This window comes from Scleropages formosus, chromosome 13 (genome assembly GCF_900964775.1).
Source record: "Scleropages formosus chromosome 13, fSclFor1.1, whole genome shotgun sequence".
Taxonomy (NCBI): Eukaryota; Metazoa; Chordata; class Actinopteri; order Osteoglossiformes; family Osteoglossidae; genus Scleropages; species Scleropages formosus.
In genome coordinates, this window is record NC_041818.1 from 4469384 (window position 1) to 4495929 (window position 26546).

The window sequence follows — 26546 nt, forward strand, 5'->3', positions numbered from 1 at the left end:
ATGAACACTTAAAAAACGAATTCAAAATCAGGACATGGCTCAAAATGATGCCTCTTCATCACAGAACCCCAACATTACATCACTCAACATGAACCTGAGCTCCAAATAGGTGAACACGCAGGGTGTCTCTGCATCCAGAGGCAAAGAGATTTGCATCCCATAAATGGATCGCAAGATGTCTCACAGCTGGTATTGAGGACAAGATACCAGTAGGACAGGATCAGTAAACTGGAGGGTTGCCCTCAGGAGCTGGCCGATTTCTATACGGGGTCATCAGGTGCTCCCATTAAAGACACAGACACAACGGTACCTCTGCCAAATGATCCCTCATCGTTCCAGATGTCTCTGTAATCAGCTGATGAAATGGGCATCAGCAGAGAGCACACATGGCTCATGAATGCCAGAGACATCCTGCAATGTTAGAGATGGAAAAGGAACGTAGTATAACCATCCATAGCACAACATCATATACTCTACTGTATCGAAAATTTTTGAGTGGTGACCCTGAATACAGCCTTGTCCTGGTATGGTTACCGCAAATGCTGGGACATGAGTAATCATTCTGATCATATAGTTTCATGGAGTTATCTATCAACATGTAATAAATATAAAGACTTTTTGATTTGATGACGTGAAAAGTAAATTACATGAAGCTTAGACCCAGTCAAAGATTTTCTCAGGTGCTGCTGAAATACTGTAGAAATTTTTCATTTTGTGGGTGAGTTCTTCAAAGTTTATCTAAATTACAGCTCTATCTATAATATGGCATTCAGAGTGCTGCTTGACAACACCATTTTCTCATTGGTTTGCTTGACACACAAAGACTAGATGTGAACAGACAAGCATTATTCAAGAATATATGGATTCTGTATTATCCACAACTGTTCTAATGACCATTTCAATGATCCATCTTATTGTGGCAATAAAGTATTCTCCTTATAACACTGTAATATTTCTTCTTTTTTGTGAATGTCTCACAAACCTCAGGGAAGGCATCACAACCCTCATTTGGGTTGCAACCATGGATTTAGGAACCACTGCAGTAGTGTCTGGTATGATCCAATTTCTTTGATAGAATTCATCTTATTGTTATGTTGGCCAGAGTGAGGCGGACCCAAGTGTGATTGCAAGGTTTGATTCTACACAGGATTGGCAGACAGAATGCGTAGTAATCGTAGCAAGGGTCACCGATGAGCAGAGATTAATACAAGGAGAATCTGAAGTTGTAGTCCAAGAAACTAAGCCAACAGTCAGGGAATGAAGAGACCGAGGAGACCCAGGGACTGGGTTCGGGGAGGATAGGAGCAGGACACGGTAGGAACAGGAACAGGCACAGGAACAAAAACAAGGACAAGGACAAGGACAAGGACAAGGAAGAAAACAAAGATGCAGGAGCGATCACAGGACACCGCAGGCATGGGTGAGTGGATGGCTCAACAAGGTTCCACGATCTGGTCAGTCTGGCATTGTCCTTTTATGCTGTTTCCCTGATCATCCACAGGTGCGTTGTCGTGATGAGGTCGTGGGCGTGACACTTATTCAGTCTGTCCATTTGCACCAGCAAACAAAGAAATATTTCCAATAGACATATTCTCATAATATTTTCTGCTGAAAACTATTGAGAAATATTGCTATGCCATGATACTGTTGTGTGGCACATCACATGTAGGCTATGGATATTTAAAAAGAGGTAAGAAACAATACAACACACTGACTTGGAACAGTAACAGGATTACTATGGATGTGGTAAAATGTTTTCTAATCCTTCTCTTTATTTGTTTTGCTTTTTTAACACTGATCTTCATTTGGCTGTCTTGCATCCTCTTTCAGAAGAACAGATGGCACGGCCGTGTCTCATGAGGCAAAGTTAAATATTGTCTACCATATCCACCACTGCGCTCCGTCCGCAACAGTGATGGGCACAGTTTTGTGAGGCTGAAACAGGGCTTGAGATGTCACATGAGCAGAAATGCTGGCAAACACCCCAGGGGATTACAGCATAATTGTCAGATGATAGACAACAGGGTCCAAAAGTTAAGCAAAGCTGGACACACAGTATCAGTACCAATAGTATTTCCAAAACCAAAAAATTACCTGAGTGCATGTGTCTTTTTTTTTTGGGACATATAACTGGAACAACGTAAAGAGGCATTTGGAGAGAGATAGCTCAGTGACATCAAGCCAGGCATGCTGCATGAAAATGAATTAGTCGTACGCGCTTCTAAAAATAGCCACATCGCCATCCAGGGCTCCCTAAGCAATCAGTCAGGCGGCTCGCTCTGAAAAAACGCTTTGACGTCAACTGCCAGCCCCTGGCTCTGCTCACACCCCCAGGGTCCCCTGTCCCTACCCATCCTGCATTCTTCCTGCTGCAGATTGACTGAGATTTCCCCTGCCCCTCCCCTCAAACAAAGGGCCCTGGATGCTTCAAAGGGTATCGTCTGCAGAGCATCTACGGGATTACAGACATCTCACTGCTGTTTTTAGTCCAAACCCAGTAAAGCTCACCCCACTGGGATCGCTTCCAGGAATAGGCCATTTCTCTGTTTTTTTTTTCTTAGGTACTGTAAGCACTACAGCTTATGTTTCATTATTGTTCATTTTTGCCATATATGTGTCTGAGACCTGTCCCACTTGTGTGTTCCTTCTCAGTTCATGTTCCCTTGCACCACTAATGTCCCACTATCCCACCTGATTTGCATAGTTCTCCAGTGTTCCTCCAGATAACCAATATTCTAAAGCTCCAGTGAAATGCTCACATCTACAACATTTTCCACGTTCCTGCTGCAGAACGATACAAGCAATATGTTTTAGGCTCTGGTAAAAGCAGGTTACAACAGCATTTAATAACCCTTTGGACTGTTTAAGTAGCTTTACAGTGGACAACACAGTCTCGAACATTAAGCTCAGATATTTGGGTTTGCTTTTAAAATGCTTATTTTAGACATATGTTAGGGACATGTAAGCCATAGAGACAGCTGGTAGCGTAGTGGTTACAGCTATTGCTTCTGGTTCCACAGGTCGCAGATTCAATACCCACCTCTAGTTGTAGTACCTCTGAGCAAGGTACTTTCTTTAAATTCCTCCAGAAAAAAAATTACCCTGCTGTATAAATGGGTGAATAATGTAAGCTTGAGGAGGCGTGGTGGCGCAGAGGGCTTGGCCAGGGCCACCTCTGTGGTGGGTCTGGGGTTTGAGTTCTGGTTGGGGTTACTTGCAATGGACTGGTGTTCTGTCTGGGGTGTGTCCCTTCTACCCCAGCCTTGCGCCCTGTGTTGCTGGGTTAGGCTCCAATTCACCGGAACCCCCACTTGTTACATGGGGTTTCAGCCAGTGTGTCTGTCTGTGTGGTAAGCTTGTTATAACTATAACCTTAATATTGTAAGTTGCTTTGGAGAAAAGTGTCAGCAAAATGAATGTAATGTGTTAAAAACAATTCTGTAATTTCTACCAAATAAAAAATAATGCTTAGCATCAAATAATAAACAGCAGATAATCATTATTTGACTGATTATCATAGTATGAATGATACAGCACTTCCAAAATAGCAAAAATTGTAAAAGATACATGTAAGAGATTGTTATTATGGATCATATCGGGACACAAGCACTATTTTTTCTTAACTGATGGAGCTGTCCCTACACTATCTCTCAAATGTGACAAAGTATTTGTTCTATAGCTCTATGTTCCTGTCCCTGCTGTTTCTTCTGGCCTTTAGCACTGCTAACACCCCTATTGTTGTTCTCTTGTGTCAACTTTTTGAGTCAACATTCTTTCTGTGTTGGAAAATACTAATTACTCTAGTTTTAACAAGAAACAAAGTGATAGTCACCTAGTATATTGTAAGTATTATTGCTGGTGTAGATTCAGTTGTGCAGATTTTGAATACACAGAGGACTGGTTAATGAGAATAATGCAAGAGTTGGTATAAAGTTAGATAGGTCTACCTGCAGTGCAAGGGGCTTCCAGCGCACATTCTTCAGCAAGGCAGGGGCGGAGGTGAGGGTGTTCTGGGGCCTCTTCTTCAGGGTGAGGATGACACCATTGGGGTCCTCTCTGAGAGCATTGACAAGATTCTTCAGCTGCCAGCCCACCTAGGGAAGCAAAGACAGGATGCTACAAGTAGCCCCAAGATGCGGTAAATATTATGTATATAAACAAGATTCTGTGTTTTTCAGTCTGGTTAATGTCACAAATGGATATGACTAAGGAATGTCATAGATACTATGAATAACAAAAAAATACAAATATCCACACGTACCAGAATCAACAGGTCCCAAAAGTGTTCAAATGCACTGCAACTAACAAGTTGCTTAAGTACCCACATTTATATGTACATTTACATTTATTCATTTAGCAGACGCTTTTGTCCAAAGCGACGTACATCTCAGTAAAAGTACAATTTATGCATTACATTGAGAGAAGGAGACATAGTTACAGACATGAAAGTCTCAAACAAACCTAGTTTGTTCCTTACCACTTGCTGCACCGAGGTTCATCGTTCAAGTAGGTGCATTAGGCACAGGATAGTCAAATCCCGATACCCACACCAATTTTTTTTCTTATTAAATATTATAAGACACAAATGAGCAGTACAGTACCAGAGTAATGGCTGAATAAAGGTTGTATCTGGGGATGCTTCAGGAGTTACGATGCATGAACAGTTACACCATAGATGATCTGAAGAGATCTTGGGCGAAGTGGATCTGGAAAAGGTGGGTTTTCAGACCCTTCTTGAAAACAGACAAGAGTTTCCATAGTGCTGGGTGACAGGGAAAGGTCATAGAACCTCCGAGCTTTGCCTTTCGTGCGCAGGACCACCAAGCAAGCAGAAGTAGATGAGTGAAGGGGCCTGGCTGGGGTGTACCGATTGATCAAGTCCTGTAAATAGCCAGGAGCAGTTCTATTGATGCATTTGTACACAGTAACCAAGGTTTTGAACTTGATTCGGGCAGCTATAGGAAGCCAGTGTAGAGAGATGAGTAGAGGAGATACATGGGAGCGCTTTGGCAAATCAAACACAACTCATGCAGCAGCATTCTGTAGAAGCTGCAGAGGTTTGATGGCATTAGCAGGAAGGCCACACAGAAGAGAGTTGGAGTAGTCCAGGCGGGAAGTCACCATGGCCTGAACAAGTAGTTGGGTGGAGTCAGTAGTGAGGTAGGGACGGATCCTACGAATATTATGCAGGATGTATCTGCAGGACTGGGTTGTTGCTTCTATATGTTGAGAGAATGACAGACTTGCATCAATCGTTACTCCCAGACTCTTAGCAAAGGAACTAGGCGAAATGAGTGAGTTATCCAGCTTGATCGAGAGGTTGTGACAGGAGGACAGGCCAGCTGGGAGGTAAAGAATCTCTGTTTTGGAGAGGTTGAGTTGGAGGTGGTGATCATACATCCATGAAGAGATGTCTGACAGGCAGGCAACAATGTGTGCGGAGATGTCTGACGCACATATGCAATACAACCAGCAAGCACCATAAGGACCAGAACTAAAAAAAAAAGAAAACAGAAGTACACAAAGGGAAAGACAGTAAGACTTTGAGACAAGGACAAAAGGAGACTATAAGAGTGTTCACCGCATCTGTGTTTACTGTGTATAGCAGATCAAGTGTTTCCGACCAGACCAGCTGTCTCCTAACCCTGGGAGTTGGCAGCAGTGGCAGACTGATCAAGGGTCTTTAACCTCCCATGTCGGATGGCAGCAACGGGCCCAGCCTGTCCTGACCCTTGCTGATGAGGTGTCAAAGCTAGACTTGCAGTATACAGAGCTCAGCAAGTTGCCCACTATCCTTACAGAAGCCTTTCAAGTTTTGAGAGAGACAGCCGATATGGCTGGCAACTGGAGAAGGTGGGGATGTCAGTTCACATGGTGCCAACCACACGCAGATGGGCCATGGTCCACAATACTGCCTGGCCCCACCACTACAGGGTCTTGCCACATAGACCACTACTTTGAACTTGCACCCAAGACAGGGGTACATCCAACTGCTGCTACAGCAGACAGCCCTGTGAAAAGCCACATTTTCACCCCATGAGCCTGCCAAGATTTTTTCTTATTATTATTACATCTGGAACAAGCTGTAGGTGATATGTGCGTGTGTGCGTGTGTGTGTGTGTGTGTGTGTGTGTGTGTGTGTGTGTGTGTGTGTACATATACATACATACATACATACATACATACATACATACGTACATAGATACTAGGGAACTGAGTATTTAGTTCTTTTGAGTTTGCAGCGTGCATATCTGAATTCATTTTGTTTTATGTAATGGAAATGTTTATATATACAGTATATATACAGTATATATATATATATATATAATTATGAAGGTTATTAGGAATTGTAGATATTCGGATAATGTTTTATGCAGCTAGTTGTGTGATGTACCTTGTTTCATATGGTGGACATTAAGAAACTAACTGTACTTTAGAATCATACGTGCCACGCCCACGCCGCTGGGGCAACGCGGAACACCTGGGGCGTGGCACAGACTGACGCATAAAAGGTTGTGTCAGAGCAGGATCGAGACCTCCTTGCCAGACCTAAACTCCTTCCTGATTCTTTCACCCTGTCCCAGTCCCTTTGCCCTACTCCCTAGTCATCGTTACCTCTTCATGATCATCGACCTCTTGCCTGTTTACTGACTTCGCCTTTTGGATTGCCCCTTCAATGATGTTTGCGCCTTGGAGACATTTTGCCTGTTCTGTGACGACATTTCTCGGATTTCCCATAATAAAGCCCTTGTTCCACTCCGCACTTGGGTCCGCCACTTCCTTCCGGAGCCAGCTCATGACAACACGTCTGTATCTCAGTCTCTCTAAGTCTCATCTCTTTCAAGATGTACGTTGCTTTCGAGAAAAGCGTTTTCTAAATGAATAAATGGAAATGTTTTATTGTTTCGGAATTTAAGGTATACTTTTCCATGGTCTCTGAGTGTTTCTGTTGACAGTTTTTTACTTTTTTTTTTTACAAAATGTTCAATCTTACTGAAAAAACTACCCTCTAGTCCCATTCGCTTGGGTAGGAATTCAAGAGACTAAATAATTACTTGCAGTCTATAACTTCCCACAAGTAGGGAAATGAGGATAAAAGACCTTGGAGGGTGTTTTATTTTAGGAACATACTTATAAGAAGTATAGGAGTTGGATGAAATGAAGCAAATACCACATGAAAAGTCTTCATCTTTGAAGCAACAAAGCCTAAACTACCAACATAACTGAGCTGAGTAATGGTGAGTCATTTATGTTTATTGTCAATTAGCAGTATGTGTCAGATATAAAAGACTTCTGATAATTTACAATGTCATGTGCATTTTCAAAGCAATAGGAGGCATGAGAGTTATGATGAGGCCAAATAGGTGGTGTCCAATTTTCAGGTGTATTGGTTACAAAAATTGCAAAAAAATTTGAAGTGTCAAGGGGAGCAATCTCAAAATAATGACAGCATATGCCAAATGTCAACAAACTGCATCAGCAAAGTAGAACAGTGATCACAAGTCAGCGCTCACCAACAGATACAGATGGACACTTGACAGGATACTGTGGTGTTAACACTGTAGTCAATTCAATTCAATTCTTTTTATTTTTATAGAACGCTCTTCTCATGCAATAACACAGGTTTAGGTTTCCACACAATCCACATGATGTTTCCATATTCCAGGATGATACAAACTACTAAACAAACTGACCCCTCCGCGAACCACCACCTTAACGTGGTGGAGGGGTTTGAGTGCCTGAATGATCTCAGGAGCTATGTTGCCTGGGGCAATATGTCCCTGGTAGGGTCTCCCAAGGCAAACAGGTCCTGGGCGACAGACGAGACAAAGCGCGGTTCAAAATCCCCTTATGACTATTAAATCAATGATCTCGTTCACCCCGCCCGGTATGGGGTCACTGGGGCCCCACCCTGGAGCCAGGCCTGGGGGGGGGGGGGGCTCGCATGCAAGCGCCTGGTGGCCAGGTCTATGCCCATGGGGCCTGGCCGGGCTTAGCCCGAAGCCAAGACGTGGAGCCGCTCTTCGGTGGGCTCACCACCTGCCGGAGAGGACATAAGGGGCCTGTGCGTTGTGATTTGGGCGGTGGTCGGGGCCGAGTGCCTAACCTCGGGTGCCAACTCTGGCTTTTGGGACTTGGAATGTCACCTCATTGGCGGGGAAGGAACATGAGCTGGTGCGGGAGATTGAGAGATACCATCTAGATATAGTCGGGCTCACTTCCACTCACAGCTTGGGTTCTGGAACCACTCTTCTCGACCAAGGGTGGACTCTCCACTATTCTGGTGTTGCCCAGGATGAGAGGCAGTGGGCGGGTGTGATCTAATTAATAGCCCCCCAGTTCAGCCGCCATGTGTTGGAGTCTACCCCGGTGAATGAGAGGGTCGTCTCCTTGCGCCTTCGGGCCAGGGAACGGTCTCTCACTGTCGTTTGTGCATATGCGCCTAGCGGCACTGTAGAGTACCCGGCCTTTTAAGAGTCCCTGGGGGGCGTGCTGGAAAGCGCTCCCACTGGGGACTCTGCCATTCTACTAGGGGACTTTAACGCCCACGTGGGCAGCAACAGTGACACCTGGAGGGGCGTGATTGGGAGGAACGGCCTCCCTGATCTGAACCCGAGTGGTGAGTTGTTATTGGATTTCTGTGCTAGTCACGGTTTGTCCATAACAAACACCATGTTCATGCATAAGGGTGTCCATCAGTGCACTTGGCATCAGGACACCCTAGGTCGGAGGTCGATGATCGACTTTGTAGTCGTTTCTTCTGATCTTCGCCCATATGTTTTGGACACTCGGGTGAAGAGGGGGCTGAGCTGTCAACTGATCACCACCTGGTGGTGAGTTGGATTCGATGGCGGGGGAAAAAGCTGGACAGACCTGGCAGGTCCAAACGCATAGTGAGGGTCTGTTGGGAATGTTTGGCAGAGGCCCCTGTCAGAGAGGTCTTTAACTCCCACCTCCGACAGAGCTTCAACCAGGTCCCGAGGGAGACTGGGGACATTGAGTCCGAATGGACTATGTTCCACACCTCCATTGTCGGGGCGGCAGTTCGGAGCTGCGGCCATAAAGTCTCCAGCGCCTGTCGCGGCGGCAATCCCTGAACACGGTGGTGGGCACCGGAGATAAGGGATGCCGTCAAGCTGAAGAAGGAGTTCTATCGGGCCTGGCTGGCTCATGGGACTCCTGAAGCAGCTGACGGGTACCGACCGGCCAATGGAACGTGACTCTTGCAGTCGCCGCGGCAAAAACTCGGGCCTGGGAGGAGTTTGGTGAGGCCGTGGAGGAAGACTTTCGGTCAGCCTCAAAGAGATTCTGGCAAACTGTCCGGCGACTCAGAAGGGGGAAGCAGTGTTCCGCCAACACTGTTTACAGTGGAAGTGGTGCACTGCTGACCTCAACTGAGGATGTCCTCGGGCGGTGGAAGGAGTACTTTGAGGATCTCCTCAATCCCTCCGACACGCCTTCCGTAGAGGAGGCTGAGACCGGGGACTCGGAGGGGGACTCGTCCATTACCCTGGCTGAAGTTGCTGAGGTAGTCAAAAAACTCCTCGGTGGCAAGGCTCCGAGGGTGGATGAGATCCACCCCGAGTTTCTCAAGTCTCTGGATGTTGTGGGGCTGTCTTGGCTGACACGCCTCTGCAGCATCGCGTGGAGTTCGGGGACGGTGCCTCTGGACTGGCAGACCAGGGTGGTGGTCCCTCTTTTAAAGAAGGGGGGCCGGAGATTGTGTTCCAGCTATAGGGGGATTTCATGGGAGTTTGCCCAACCAGTCCATATGTGTTTTGTGGACCTGGAGAAGGCATTCGACTGTGTCCCTCATGGCATCCTGTGGGAGGTACTTCTGGATTATGGGGTTCAGGGCTCGCTGCTACGGGCTGTTTGTTCCCTGTATGACCGGAGTAGGAGCTTGGTTCGCATTGCCGGCAGTGAGTCAGACCTGTTCCCGGTGCATGTTGGACTCCGCCAGGGCTGCCCTTTGTCACCGATTCTGTTCATTATCTTCATGGACAGAATTTCTAGGCTCAGCCAGGGAACGGAGGGTGTCTGTTTTGGTGGCTGCAGGATCTCGTCTCTGCTTTTTGCGGACGATGTAGTCCTGTTGGCTTCATCAAATCAAGACTTGCAGCGTGCACTGGAGAGGTTTGCAGCCGAGTGCGAAGCGGCGGGGATGAGAATCAGCACTTCTGAATCCGAGGCCATGGTCCTCAGTCGGAAAAAGATTGATTGCCCCCTCCAGGTTAGGGGGGAGTTGCTCCCTCAAGTGGAGGAGTTTAAGTATCTCGGGGTCTTGTTCACGAGTGAGGGAAAAATGGAGCGGCAGGTTGACAGACGGATCGGTGCGGCATCCGCAGTAATGCGGTCATTGTACTGATCTGTTGTGGTGAAGAAAGAGCTGAGTCGTAAGGCAAAGCTTTCAATTTACCGGTCGATCTACGTTCCTACCCTCACCTATGGTCATGAACTCTGCATCATGACCGAAAGAATGAGATCGCGGATACAAGCGGCAGAAATGAGTTTCTTCCGCAGAGTGGCTGGGCGCACCCTTAGGGATAGGGTGAGGAGCTCAGTCACCTGGGAGGAGCTCGGAGTAGAGCCGCTGCTCCTCCGCATCAAGAGGAGCCAGTTGAGGTGGCTCAGGCATCTGTTCCGGATGCCTCCTGGACGCCTCCCTGGGGAGGTGTTCTGGGCATGTCACACTAGGAGGAGGCCTCGGGGCAGACCCAGCACACGTTGGAGAGACTACGTCTCCCAGCTGGCCTCGGAACGCCTTGGGGTTTCCCCAGAGGAGCTGGAGGAGGTGTGCGGGGAGAGGGAAGTCTGGGGGGCTCTGCTTAGACTACTGCCCCTGCGACCCGGTCCCGGATAAGCGGAGGAAGATGGATGGATGGATGGATAAACAAACTGAGGAGTTGTATTATGAACAGCAGGATGAAGGCAAATTCTTTCCATGATCTTCCCAATCATCAGACCTAAACATTACTGAACTTGTTCAGCAAGTTCTGGAATGTAGTGCAAAGTAGATTTCCACCTCCATTCCTCGAAAACAGGATGCTTTAATTTTTAAAGAGTGGTGCAATACCCCACTACACACAGTTCAAAACTTGTATGGCAGTATTCCCAGAAGGTCTGAAGTGGTCCTGAGGGCAAAGGGTGTCCCTGCTGCTTATTCGGTCCTTAATACTAGTACATTGTTAATGTCACTGCCCACGGGGGTAATATCCCTCCTGGCCAGAGGAGGCGCCATTCAGTGCCGCTAGCCAACAACCGCATACCAGTTCACAGTCTCGTAGTTCGTGGAGGTATAAAAGGAGCAAGAAGAGCAGGACCGATGGCGGATTCTTCATCAGCGGTTCCATTGTGCTCTCCTGCCGATCATTAGTCTCTTATTTCTTCAGTTTGTCTCATAGGTGTTTATGTTCCAGTCCCGAGTGCCCGTCCTGTCAGGTCCTGTCTCTTGTTCTCCAGTCCTGGTCTAGTGTTCCGGTCCGGTATTTTGTCACGTCTCTGGGTTCTAGTCACACTCACAGAGTAGCGTTTCATTGTTCACCTTAGTTCGAGCACAGTGTGTGTTTCCTTGTCCCACGTTTCCTGTTTCACTTCCACCGAGTGCTTTACAGTCTGTACAGTGGGGTCTAATATCACTCTGCATGTGGAGTCATTCTACTTTTTGTCCATGTTCGGACGTAACAGCAACATGCATCCGTGTCGGACTCTTGTCCGTATGGTACAGAAGAATCTGCCTGCTGACATGACCTCAGCAGTATGGCGAACCAAGAACGACTCGCGGTTTGTCAAAATGTCCTTCTCCGCATGTCGGATTGCTTAGGGTTGTTGACACAACTCATCAGTCTCCGCGAGCGCGGCGTCAATCCGACCAGTTCACAAATGCACAGGCAGACATGTCTGCCTGCTGCCACCTCATGCCTCAGCGCTGAGAATGCGACTGCCCCATATGACACAGAGCCGGAGCAAGCATGCAGCACTTTAAACTATGCAACGCTCAAAGAACAATGCGTCAGATAGGGAGCAATCCGGCTCAATAACGGGCATTTGACAGAGGAGGAGAGGAGGCGTTGTTTCCTGCAACACTTGTGCTTTTACTGTGGAGCTACAGATCACATTCAGGTCTCCTGTCCAGTGCGGCCATCCCGTGGATCCCAACGGACCGACTTACTGGTGAGTGATGTCTCTCTCAGTACTTCCCTATTGACATTACTAGTTACATTATCCTGGGGTTCGCAGCTGCAGGAAGTAAAAGCTCTGGTGGACAGTGGTGCTGCGGGCAACTTCGTAGATTATGATTTTGCTGCGTCCTGGGGCTTGCCCTGTGCCCCATGCTCTAAGCCCCTCATTATTAAGGCTATTGATGGAAGTCCAATTGGGTCCGGGTGTGTAGAGAAGGTATGGCCACTCCATAGGGAACAGATATGGTTTTATGTGATCAAGTCCCCTGCTTACCCGATTATTCTGGGATATTCATGGTTAGTCGCCCATGACCCTGTTATTTCTTAGAGTACCAGGGAACTGCTTTCTTGGGGAAAGCAATGTCCCAAGCACCATATGGAGATGTCTTGGAGTGCCACATCCATAGAGAATCCTAATGCAGATCTGCCCCTGCAGATTCCGGGTAGTATGCAGACCTAGCGGAGGTGTTTAGAAAACGCAAGGCTGCTGATCTGCCCTCTCATAGACCTTGGGATTGTGCTATAGATCTCTTGCCTGGCACTACACCCTTTAGGGGATGGGTTTACCTCCTTTCCCAACTTGAACATCAGGCTATGGAAGCTTATATTGCGGAGGCGCTAGAAGCCGGAATAATTTGTCTATCTCTTTCTCCAGCTTCTGCTGGCTTTTTCTTTGTTGAAAAAAAAGATGAGGGTTTGCGTCCGTGTATTGATTATCGGGGACTAAATGCCATTACTGTGAAGTACCCTCACCCCTTACCTCTTATCACTTCAGCCCTCAAACAGGTCTCAGGAGCTAACATCTTTACAAAACTTGACCTTAGGAACGTGTATAACCTGATTCGTATTAGGGAGGAGGATGAGTGGCAGACTGCCTTTAGTACCACCCTAGGCCATTATGAGTATCTGATCATGCCTTTTGGCCTGGCCAATGCGCCTTCCGTATTCCAGGCTTTTGTCAATGAAGTACTCCGAGAGGTGATTAATCAATCGGTGTTGGTTTATTTAGATGATATCCTGATCTTTTCTTGGTCTCATGAGGAGCATATTGCAGATGTCAGGGAGGTTTTACAAAAGCTGGCAACACATAAGCTGTACGTGAAGGGAGAGAAGTGCCAGTTCCATATGGAATCTGTGGACTTCCTGGGGTTAATCCTAATACCCAATGGGGTTACGATGGATCCAAAGAAGGTCTAGGCAGTCCTGTCCTGGCCTCAGCCAAAGACTGTAAAGGACCTGCAAAGGTTCTTAGACTTTGCAAATTTCTACAGGTGCTTCATAAGGAACTTCAGTTCCATTGCAGCCCCTTTGACAGCTTTGTTAAAAGGAGCAACCAGGTGTCTGACCTGGACTCCTGATGCTATTCAGGCCTTTGAAGACCTGAAGAAGGATTTTACCTCTGCCCCAATCTTGAAGCACCCTGATCCCAAGTCGCCCTTCATTGTAGAAGTTGACGCATCAGAAGTAGGGGTAGGGGCAGTGCTCTCACAGCGCCAGAGAAATCCCCTTAAGCTCTACCCGTGTGCCTATTTTTTCACACAAATTGCCACCTACGGAAAGGAATTATGATGTGGGAAACAGGGAGCTCTTAACCATAAAGATGGCCTTGGAAGGGTGGAGACATTGGTTAGAGGGTGCTACTCACCCGTTTCTAGTGTTGACTGACCATCGGAACCTGGAGTATCTACAGAAGGCAAAGAGGCTCAACTCCAGACAGGCACAGTGGGCCATGTTCTTCACCAGGTTCCGTTTCACGGTGACTTATCGTCGCAGCTCCAAGAACGGCAAGGCTGATGCTCTTTTCCAGTTGTTCGAGGTTTTGCCTAGGTTCTCTCCACTAGACACCATCTTGTCACTGGCGCAGTTTGTGGCTCCCATCCATTGGGCTTTGTTGGATGACATCAAAGCAGCCCAACTTCAGGAACCCGGTCCGGGCGAGCAGCCACAAGACAAAGAATATGTCCCGTCCACCGTCCGGTTCAAGCTCCTACACTGGGCCCATGATGGACCCAGTACAGGACACCCTGGAATCAACCGAATGTTGAAACTCCTCTCGGAACGCTTTTGATAGCCGTCCATGAAACAGGACTGTCACACGCCGGGACGGTCTGAATGGGGAGCGGAGCCAGGCACAGGCCAGCAGCAGCTGAACTTAATCAATGCCCCTATTTCTTTCCCCGGCCTGGCCAATGAGAGAGAGAGCGACTCAGAAACTGACGCCGGGGATGACCTCAAGACGTCAGCGAATCAGGATACGACACCAACCCAGATCGCAACCCCCCCTTCCAAGTGCCCCCATGACCTACCAGTTCCCTGTGCCCCCATTTCCCCCCCTTTCCCCTGTCTGTTAACCCAGACAACTGTGAATAAGTCCCCCTCTCTCGCAACCCTCGTGACTGTGCCAGCACTTCTTCCTTACAAGGACGTGAGACTTTGTCCCCATGTGCCCAGGCCAAGGTCCCATGATAGCTGCCAGCAGAGCTCCTTGAACCGCTCCCAGTTACAAATTATCTATGGTCTCATATAACGATTGACTTCATTACTGACTTACCTTGTTCTGATGGAAACACCACCATTGGAACCAGCTGACAGGCTTTGGAAAAGAGATCGATGACCACCGATCTCTTTTCCAAAGCCTGTCGACTGGTTCCACTGAAAGGTCTGCCCACAGCCTCGGAAACCACTGAACTGTTGTTTCAACATGTCTTCCGGCTGTACGGTATACCAGAGGATATCGTTTCAGACAGGGGACCCCGGTTCACTTTGAGAGTCTGGAAGGCCTTCTTTTCCCACTTGGGAGTCTCAGTCAGCCTCTCCTCCAGCTATCATCCACAGTCTAAGTGGCAAGTGGAGTGCCTCAACCAGGAGATCATGCGGTACCTGCAGAGTTACTGTAGCCACAATCAAACCAACTGGAACAGATTCCTCCCCTCGGCAGAGTACACCCAAAAATCCCTGATCCATTCATCTACAAACCTAACCCCTTTTCAATGTGTGCTAGGTTATCAGCCTCCATTATTCCCATGGATTGCAGAAACCAGTGGACTGCCAGTGGTGGACAACTGGTGCAAGGGGAGTGAATCGGTGTGGGAGTCTGCACGTGTCCGTCTCCAGGAGATGGTGGCCGGCCAGAAGGAAAAGGCCGACAAAAGACGTAGGATTATCTTGTACCAACTGGGGCAAAGAGTGTGGCTGTCTACCTAGGACCTCAAACTGTGTTTGCCCTCAAGGAAACTAACCCCCATTTCATCAGCCTGTTCAAAATTCTAAAAAGGATCAGCCCGGTTCTTACCGCCTACAGTTGCCCCCTCGTTACCGTATCTGCCCCACGTTTCATGTCTCACGCCTCAAGTCTCACTGTGTTTCTGCCCTGCAGAGTCCAGCAGTTCCACCCTCCAGTTTTGGATGTGGATGATTCTCCGGCTTGCTTTGTCAGGGCCCTCCTAGACTCCAAATAACAAAGGACACGTTGTACTATCTAGTTGACTGGGAAGGCTATAGTCTGGAGGAGCAATCTTGGGTGCCAGCACAGGACATATTGGACCCAGATCTCATAGCAGACTTTCATAGGCGTCACCCAGATCAGCCCGCTCCGCAACAACGGGGGCAGCCGCCTACCCGTCGGCGTCAAGCGGCTGGAGCCGCTCCTGGAGGGGGGCCGCTGTCACAGCCCACGGGGGTAATACCACTCCTGGCCAGAGGAGGCGCCTCTCAATGCCGCTAGTCAACACCCGTATCCCAGTTCACAGTCTCATAGTTCGTGGAGGTATAAAAGGAGCAAGCAGAGCAGGACCGATGGCGGATTCCTAATCAGCAGTTCCATTGTGCTCTCCTGCCAATCAGTAGCCTCTTGTTTTCTCAGTTTGTCACATAGGTGTTCATGTTCCAGTCCCGAGTGCCTGTCCTGTCAGGTCCTGCCTCTTGTTCTCCAGTCCTGGTCCAGTGTTCCAGTCCAGTATTTTGTCACATCTCTGGGTTCCAGTCATACTCACAGAGTAGCGTTTCACTGTTCACCTTAGTTCGAGCACAGTGTGTGTTTCTTTGTCTCGCGTTTCCTGTTTCACCTTCACCGAGTGCTTTACAGTCTGCGCTTCTAATATTACTCTGCACGTGGGGTCATTCTACTTTTTGTCCGTGTTCAGATGTAATAGCAATGCACGTCCGTGTCGGACTCCTGTCCGGACGCTACAGTTAAGCGTTTCTGTTATTCTGTTTCTTACTAGTACTGGAAGTGAAGAAACATCTTGCTACCTAACTCATTTTTGGGTGTGCACACATAAAACTCAGCCAATAGTATAGATGGATTGAATCTAGTCAGCACACCACAAAATACCCTGGACTATTCTGTTGGCATGGTGGTCACACCACACCTTATGGATATCAATGATCCTTTGAATGACCAAGAAAGTTTAGGCTCTTGATGTTCCTTACTCGGGAGGGTAACATGCTACCATACCAGTGAGAGTGTATATCTGTATGTATGCATTTATGTCCCAGATTAGTACATCTAGGGTGTTTCACCATATTTCTTAGACCTAAAAACAGAGTACTGATTTTCAGAGCAACCACTCTTACAGGGGTATAGCATCCACAGTACTAAGCCCTTATTTACGCTTATTCATTTAGTTGATGCTTTCCTCTAAAGCAACTTAAAATGTTAAGCTACTTACAATAATTTACCCCTTCACAGTTGGGTAATTACCTTGTGTAAAGGTATTACAGCAGTAGGCAAGATCTGAACAAGCAACCTTTGCATCGAAAGGCAGCTACTCTAACTGCTATATTATCAGAGAACCCCCTGTACCATGATGACTTTTAACCATTTATAATCCTTATGCCCCTTATAACCATATGAGCCCAGTCAGACATGGAGGGAGAACAGATTAAGAAAAAAGTCAAATAATTCCCAGCAGTTATGAAAGTGTTATTAAAAATGGAACCCACTGCAGAACAGAATCAAATATTTATCTCTGACCCAGCAGAGTGGATTCAATCAACATCCAGCACTCACACCTCCCTGAGCACCAACAAGTTTCTTGTGCACTGTGAAAATGCCCTTGGTGACTCTTGGAGCATCATGCCACGGCATCACACTCTGCTGACACGAACCCACTGTGTAAACTTGACATATGACACGGTCACCTGGCCATTACCCAGATAATGATTTCACCTTTAAACCACTTAATCTCTTTATGACCATTAAAAGTTGCTTCTATTTAATGCAATTTCAACAGCTTGCCTCAATGGTAATATTAATAATTGATGATAGCTTTCCAGGTTTGTTCCAGTGTTCGCTAGGCATTATGAAGTCACACAATTTTACCTCTCACTTTGCAGTTAAGGGGATGATGCTAGGGTGTGATTTTTCCTTCTGCTCCCGCAGGCAGAACACTTCGTTTTCGCACCTCAGCAGCACTGGGCTAATGTGGATTCTAGATGCTGTGCTCCTCACCCAGTAATTTCACAGGCTCTCACTTTACTCAGGTAAATGTTTTACCACTGAGGTATACCAGATGCCTGCACACCAGAGCCTCTCTGTACACAATGGCCATGAGCACTTAAACATGCCGGATCTACTGTCCCTGCATACCCCTCAAGGTTAGAGTTACAATTTTGTTTTTTTTATGCTTTCTGTCATCTAATAATAGATTTAGATAGCTTCAAAACCTTTTTAGAAAAAAAGGTCTCTCAGCATTACATTTATATTATTATGCATTCTAAATATATTTGTTTCACTATCATTACAGCGATCCTACACTGGCTCTAATGTTAATGTAATAAATTTATAACTCCACCTCAGTAAAACAGTTTTTTTACAAGTAACCCAATAAGTGTTCACACTATTTTTTCTGAACCTGTCAAAAATTTGATGAAGTGCTTTGTTTCATAAAGTTACCCTCAAATGACTATTTTTTAGGTTGTCCTAACATTTCAAAGACATTTCGAAAGGACCCTTCAGAGTCTGTAAATAAGTCACACAAAGTACATCAATATGTACAGGAAGAGTGAAATTATTAATACAGAAACAATTTTCAGATGAATCAGTAAAAATCTTTCAACTGGGCTTTGGGTTGTGAATGACATTTAAATGGGCTTCAGATTCAAGAAACTCTTACAATAGGATATTTACAGCCAGATACCAGAGTGTGTGCAATGAATTTTTGCAGTTGATTTTGATCAGGTGCCTGAGACTTCTTGCACTGTGAGAGTTTGAAATTGGGTTTGGTGTTGTCAGTATATAAATTAAACTTACAACTGATAAAGCAGCAGCAAGACAACGTATTTTATTTTGATGTTGGAAACATCCATTCTGTGTTGCTGGAGCAAGTAAGGCAGGTAAGTAAGAGTTTTGCTCTGTTTTTTACATTTCTGTTGGGTTCAGGTTACACTCTGGAAAACCTTAACCCTTGGAGGCAAACCCACTAAGGAAACACATACTAGATAACAATGGGTGAATTACTCACCCCTCAGAGTTTTTGAGCTCCAGACAGAAGTCACCTTGCTTTTGCTGAACAAACAACATATCTGTGAAACCACAACAGTGAGCATCAATTTCTCAGCTTTGGATTGCTCAAGATCCATTGTTAGCGCAGTGACCCTCCTTACAGTCGTGCTGCTCTGTTTCAGCATGGCCAGAAGGTTTACAAACAATGCCAGCAATTGAACACTTCTTCTGTGCCTGTGGGTCCATGATGCCCCATTTAGTGTTACCATCTTTTGGCAAAAGCAACTCTGTCTTGTTTGTCTTGATCCATAGACAAAACTGTAACATCACCGTTCTCACCAGTAGCACTGGTACTTCTTCAGCAAAAACCCTGGCTGCACAATTATCTATTTCTAAAGTATCCTGTTCTGAAACATCACCCCATCATCACATTCAACATTTCAAACATCAGTATCATCATTTCCTGTCTAATCTGTATTAAATTTTGCTGCTTATGTAACAGAAATTCCTCTTGCCATCTTGCAAAGAACAACAGAATGGCTGTCAGGAAGTGTGTCATTAAATCAGGCACATAAGTATACATCAAATGAAGTCCATCCATTGTCCGTCCATTGTCCATCCATTGTCAACAACTGCTAGTCTCCAGCAGGGTCGTGGCGAGCCACAGCCTTTCCCGGCAATGAAGGGTTCATGGCCGGAGGGGGAGAATACATACCCAGGATGAGACACCAGTCCTTTGCAAAGTGCCCCAGGCAGGGCTCAAGCCCCAGACCCCCCACACAGCAGGCACCGGCTGAACCCGCTCCACCACCACCATCCCCCATCAAATGAAGTGACATCAATAAATGCAAAATAACAATCAGGGACAGATATCTAAAAGCATATGGTTCAGTTACAAGCTTTAAAAAATTGCAAAAACTGTCAATGGGTTAGGAAATTTCTGCAATCTTAGCCTACAAGAGTTAATGATGTTGGTAATGCATTACAGTAGCAGCAGTTTCTGTCTGGAAAAACTAAACAAAATTTCTAAGATGCTTTTCACCTCTGGAATTCAGAGGTCGTGTTTTACTATTTACCCTAAAAGCATTTTATTGTTAACTACTTAGTTACAGCGTCACTTTCATCTGATAATATGGTTTCCTTAGAGTAAGCTGAACCAGTGTTAGCTTGGTTACTGTATTGTGAGTTTGGATACCCTATAAGGTGCAGTGTGACCGAATAGAAATAAATAGACATTATTTCTAAAATGTTACAAAACCCAGAAAACACAAATACCCATCAGCAAAAACATTTTTTTTCTCATGTTGGCTTCCTTCAAGTCTAATGCAGTGCCAGAATTTTTTTCTGAAATCATCCAACTAATCCCAAATTCTTAGATACCAAAGCAATTGGCTCATGACTGTTTTACATCTACTCAAATGGGAAATGTATTTGTACTCTGTGAACCTCCACACTAATTCCATCCTTCAATTCAGCTAAGAAATATAAACAGCTTGTGTTGGAGGAAAAAAAAAAGACTGTGATACATTGTAATCACAAAGTAATATTGGATGTGTTAAAGGTGTAGCATTCTTTGCTGTGTACAACCTGCCATGAACTGTAGTAGATTAGCTGCCTCTGTGTGCCAGCAGCAGTGGGAGTAGGATCCCTGGAGACATTATGTGAATGGAAAAAGCCAAGCCTGGGAAATGCTGATGCTGCCTTTTCATGTTGTCCCCCTTGGCAGTTCAGAGTCAGCGTTCAAATGCAAACAAAAAAATCACTATGCCTATCAAAAATTTGTCTTTCTAAGATTTCAAAACATCCCTGACTTTGAAATACACAGCCCGCCTGTGAACAATGCTGGTCAGCACTCTCCAACCAGTGCTTCATCTCAGCCTCCTAAAGTTGGGGAAATAGCCAAAAAATAAAGTAACTAATATCATACATTTAGAAAAGGTGAAGAGGAGGGGCCAGAATATCAACACTGTTAAATCCAAGCAACCAATAAATGAATTTTAGTTCCATTTCAAAAGCAAGTATTAGGACAAGGGGTGCGGTGGTGCAGTGGGTTGGACCACAGTCCTGCTCTCTGGTGGGTCTGGGGTTCAAGTCCTGCTTGGGGTGCCTTGTGACGGACTGGTGTCCTGTCCTCGGTGTGTCCCCTCCCCCTCCGGCCTTACGCCCTGTGTTGCTGGGTAGGCTCTGGTTCACTGTGACCCCGTATAGGACTAGTGTGTGTGTGTGTGTGTGTGTGTGTGTTAGGACAATTTTGATCTCAAATTAAACCCCTCATGTTTTTACTTGGGCCTATCTGCTGAACCAGCAGGGCCCTTGGTACTGTGCCTGCAGTGCCTAATAAGAAATCTGGCACAGGCAAGTAGTGAACGTACTCTTACCATGCCCTTAATAACAGTTAATGTATTCTACTCAAGGGGGTGCGGTGGCGCAGTGGGTTGGACCACGGTCCTGCTGTCCGGTGGGTCTGGGGTTCGAGTCCCGCTTGGGGTGCCTTGCGACGGACTGGCGTCCCGTCCTGGGTGTGTCCCCTCCCCCTCTGGCCTTACGCCCTGTGTTGCCGGGTAGGCTCCGGTTCCCCGTGACCCCGTAAGGGACAAGCGGTTCTGAAAATGTGTGTGTGTGTGTGTGTATTCTACTCATGTCCTATTAACAGTGATGAGTTCTCCCTACACTCAGTTTACACATAGGGAGTCTACAGATTATAAATATATTCCACCCACGCACAACCTACGCACAGTCCAAATTCTTATATTGTAGTCACACTCAGTCTACAGACAGTGAATATATTTCACCCATATATAGTGAATATACTCTCTCTTGAAACTGTGAAGATATTGTATACCACACAAGGAGTACACAGGCAATATGTCCATTTCATCCACCTAATCTACAGGTACTGAAAATATTCTCCCTGTTTTTCCAACACTTCAGTCTCTGTAAACAATAAATCTGGTTTATAACTCCTGTATTATGCACCGGGACACATTGTTCTCACTTTTACCTGTGTCTGTGTTTTGATGAGGTTCCCAACACATTATTCCATGTTGAGCTACTGTACAATATGAGAGACCCCGTCAGTGGATCATACAGAAACTGTTTTTTAAAGGCGATGAAGACCGATGAAGTACGATGAAGAACTACTAGCAGCACAATTTTACTGTTGTGGAAAATTGTTCCATATTGATTAGTTCACAGTACATTTTGTGTTTCAGGAACAAGAAGCCAAGAAGTAGTATTTGAAGCTCAGTGTAAGCTGATTTGAATTCTGGTTGTGCATTCCTTCTGCACCTCAAAAATTGAATGCCTTTCTCTCCTGCAGACAGCAGAAAATGTGCCAATGAGAGAGGGCAATGCAGCATAATTCAAGCTCCAAACTACCCCAGCCAGGCAGCAGAACTTACCACAGTCTGATGGTTGACTTGGATGACCTCGTCTCCAGCATGGATCTTCTTGCATTGGTCAGCAGGAGACTAGAGACAGAGAGAAGATGAAGGTAATACAAGTAACGCTAGGGCTTCTCCCTAAGAGTTTCAGGTAGCGACTCGGGGTGGTATGGGGAGGGACCAAGGCACCTACAGCCTCAGTAACTTCATGGTTCACAGAAAGGGAAAAAAGAGGCACAAGTAACCGGGAACTAGGAGCCCTGGGATTATCTAGACATTTACAGAAAACTCCTGCAGACTACAATGGTCATTACAATCCCCTTAAAATCACACACACCCATATACCTGGCCTGGATCCAATATAAAGATTAAACAAAAAAAGAGAAAGCAACAGTGGGTAAATCTGTCTTGTTCTATGATATGAAAAGATCAGACTTATGTAGATCACAGTGAAGTCTCCACCCTTTAAATCACCCCTTTTTCAACCATGGAGCAAAGAAGAGGAAAAAACACAGCACATGAGAGTCCAGATCATGGTTGACAAAGCAACAAGGCTGGAGGCTCTAGAATACTCTAGACCATATCTTCCTTATCTTCCAGTCTGACCACCCTGTTTACAATCTCCCATATCCACCATCTATCATTTCTACCACACATACTATGTCAGCCATATCAGTCTCATGTGGCTGGGGCTCTGCATTTGGCTGTGGGTTAAATTCAGCTCAGTCTATGTGGAGTTTAAATATTCTCTCCGTGTCAATCTGGGTTCTCCTATGTGTTCTGGGTTCCTCCCACAGTTCAAGGACGTGTTTTAGGCAGATTGGTCAGTCTAAATTGCCCATTGTGTGTAAATGTATGTATTGCCTTGCTCTGCAGTATACAGTAAATGTGTGAATATGTAGCATTATGTAGTGTAGCGTACCTAGAGCTATAACTTGTCGCAGGTCAAGATGTCAACTGAAGTGTCAAGCTAATAATCATTTTAAGTTGCTTTGGAGAAATGCATCTGCTAAATTAATTCATGTAAAAGTGAATGTAAACCATATCAGAAATGCACTATGTCTACACTATCCAGAGGAACATACTTTGCAACCCATTGGGGGATGATAATTAATGGAGCTACTCTGCTCATACAGCTGTTCCCACCATTGATTCAAATTTGCAGTTCTAAATGGCTGCCCCACCTGATAACACCATAAATAAGGACTGGTTCCAGATTCCCTCTGACTGAGCAACGTACTGACAGTTCTCCCTAAAGCCAATGAACATGGCACAAATAAATAGGGAGGTAGGCAGCACACAGAGCTTCTCTGCTACCCCAGTTCCTACAGAGTGAGGCTGCATGGAGCTGATGTATCAGTTCAAAAAGGTTAGTTCTGCCAATAAGAATTTACTAAGAAAGCATGAAAAGGTATTTCAGCTTTTGGGCTTGTGAAGCACCACATTTCACCATCAAGAAGGATGCCAGCCTTTTCCTATCAATAACAGCCCACCGGAGAAACAGCCGCTGCTTGTCACGGGGCACACGTTGGGTTATATTGCATCACCTGGTCGGAGCGCTCACGAAGCAGACTCCATATGCACTCCACTCTAAGCCACCACTGACAGTCTCCTGGGCAACAGTGGAGTTGCATGGCAACTGAAGCCGCCAACATCCCAGCAAACTGAGAGCCTGGGTGGCAGCTCTGGGGCTCCTGCCCTTGTCAGAAGAGTGAAGAGGTTGATGGAGATAGGTGCACAGACAGGGCAGCAAGTTTCAGCCCCATTGACAGGTCATCCACAGCCCCAGAATACAGTAAGTGCCTGACATTTCATCCATAATGCTGTGCACAACAGAGCTTGACTTTATTCAGCCCCTTTAAATTTAGACTTATTAATTTAACTGACACGCTTCTCCAAAGTTGCTTGCAATATCACTTAGTGTGACTTACCCAGTTATACAGCTGGGCAATTTTTGCTGGAGATATTTATGGATAACTATTTTGATTAAGGGTACTACAGCAGGAAGTAACCCTAACCCCAACCCTAACCATAAACCTTACCAGACACCTTCAGATTGCAAGGCAACAGCCTTAACTATGCTACCCACTGACTCTACCTCTTCCTCCTACATCAACAATGGAAAGAAAAAAACAGTCGCTTTAATTTTTTGTCTTGCAAAGATGACTCTGCTGGCTGTCCATTTATTAAAAAAAGGGCTGTCTCAGACTTAGAATGGATGACAGCTGTTATTTAATTACACTGTGGTAGCAAGGACAGTAGGAAAAGCTGCTCACACAATATGGTTATATGAAATGAAAGGTTTATCCACACACCTTGTTTGAAACCACTAGTCCCAAGCGGGGTCACGGCAAACCAGAGCCTAACACAGCAACACAGGGCACAAGGCTAGAGGGGGAGGGGACGCACCCAGGACAGGATGCAAGTCCGTCACAGGGCACCCTAAGCGGGACTCAAACACCAGACCCACCGGAAAACAGGACTGGGTCAAACCCGCTGCACCACCATGTCCCCTCTAAGATTTAGCCATTGTTGAACAATAGATAAACCTTTATGTAGCTACTAGTATGATGTAAATGTTTGTTACAATTTTGTGATTACAAGTTGTTGATTAATGGATAAAACCTTTATGCAGCTACTCCTGTGATGTACATGTGTTCATATTGTGGAATGTGATAAGTTAACTGTACTTTAGAATCACATATCTCATGCAAATCTCTCTTTCTGTTGAAGTAATGCAATTCACTTTGGAGGAAAGTATCTGCTAAATGAGTAAATGTAAATGTAAATAGTAACAGAAAAGATTATGCAGCACTGTTTATTACATGTGAACTAGATTCTCTGTGTTTTTCAGTGCAGAACAGGACCACAGGCCGGCCTGGCTCTTAACCTCAGTTTTAGGTGACTAAAGATGCAGCATCCACGGTGCCAGAAAGGGTGTCAGCAGCTCCATTGCCACCAAAGTACATGCCAGGGTGATTACAGAGCCCACACCCAAGCACACAGGTTATGATGAGGAGGTGGCGGCTCCCTGGTAGGTTCTCTGGCACGAAGCTGCATCACAGACGTGGAGAACTTCCCCTGGTGCCTGGCAACAACATGGCAGCCCGACTCTGAAAAGCTATGAATGGAGCTAGAGCCAAAAAAGAACCTTTTGGCTGAGGAAGAGGTATACATTGGCACAGCACCTCGGACACAGGGGGCTAATGGTCCATGTGGTTGATGTGTATGAGGGATTCAGGCCCTCTGCTGCATCAACCATTGTTAACACTGCAGAGCAACACATGCAAAACGGCTGCAATCTTCCTTCTGCATGAAAATGAAAGGCCAGTCTGCCCTGGAAATGCTTTTCCATATCCTGGTTGAGACTGAACCCTACAGGGTCATGGCTGCTTTTGGTTTTACATGGCTGCTCCTCTGTCTCTGACTCTAGTTCTTCATTTCAGCAGTTTAGAATCAACTTGGCCCTCCCCATCAAAGTAAAGTACAAAGCAAAGGATGGAAAAAAACACATTTTCTGCCACTTTAGAGTGACAGCACTCTGTTAGAGGTAGGAACAGGGAAGAAATGCTTCCCAGTTTGCACTGGCTCTTAGATGTAACCAGCTCATGGAGAAAACCTTTATGAGCAGAACCCCAGGATGGCATAGTCAGGTTGGATCGCAGAGTATGTGTCCCATTTTGGCAGACAGGAAAATGTAGACTGTAGGGCAGACACTTACATTCTCTGTGGTCCCAGTAATGACGTGGAGCCCATCATAGGTGGACTTGATGTACATCCCCTGCGCCATATGAACATGAGTGGTGGTTGGGATCGGGGGTGCAAAATAAGAATGGGTCAGGTTTTGCCACGTTTGAGCATAAAAAAAATCAAAACTGATCTTAAGTGCTTTGTCCTTATCATCTTCAGGTATTATTTTTCCAATATAATGAAACTGCTCTGTAACAGTTTAATAAGTTTGTAGGATTCACTCATCTTACAAAGAACAATTAGTGAGACTATAAAAAACAACAAACAGTATGAACTTCCAGATTCAAGAGTTCTTACACACACACAACAAAAAAACAGACACACAAGCAGCATCACTTCTGGAAGATAAGGTCTATGGACCAAGTTTACAACTTTTGAAAATAATTAGGAATGAAGTTGGTTAAAAGGTGTAACACTACAGTAGGTGACCATCGATGTTTTATAATTACTTTATTAACAGTTATATTGGGGCACCCATTTACAGGAAAACACCAATAGGGTTAATTCTGCGCATACCTTGAGCCTAGAGCTATCCCAAGGTTGTTGTGAATGTCTATGTGGACTTTCACCTTGAAATGCATTGTGGAATTACGGTTTGTGAGCCTCAGAGACCTACCAAACCCTCCGTGGGCATGATGTTGGTCAAGTGCACCACTTCCAGATGGGCCGACTGTGACACCAGAGAATCGGAGGACAGTGAGATGATGTGGTCACATATTCCAGATAGGGTTTTACACTGCGGAAGGAGAAGAGATGCAGATACACAACAGACAGCAGTTATGGAAT

The 26546-nt window shown here is 45.8% G+C and overlaps 1 protein-coding gene across 1 annotated transcript in view; it reads right to left on the reverse strand.

Annotated features, from left to right (window-relative positions):
* LOC108925326 (connector enhancer of kinase suppressor of ras 2-like) overlaps positions 1 to 26546 on the reverse strand; it is a 146121-nt gene that overhangs the window by 53302 nt on the left and 66273 nt on the right. Inside the window, exons 6-9 of the mRNA XM_018737163.2 lie at positions 26377 to 26496; positions 25732 to 25791; positions 22029 to 22097; positions 3948 to 4094 (exon numbers count right to left, since the gene is read on the reverse strand). Coding sequence (XP_018592679.2) covers positions 3948 to 4094; positions 22029 to 22097; positions 25732 to 25791; positions 26377 to 26496 — 396 coding nt within the window. The remainder of the gene's footprint in view (positions 1 to 3947; positions 4095 to 22028; positions 22098 to 25731; positions 25792 to 26376; positions 26497 to 26546) is intronic.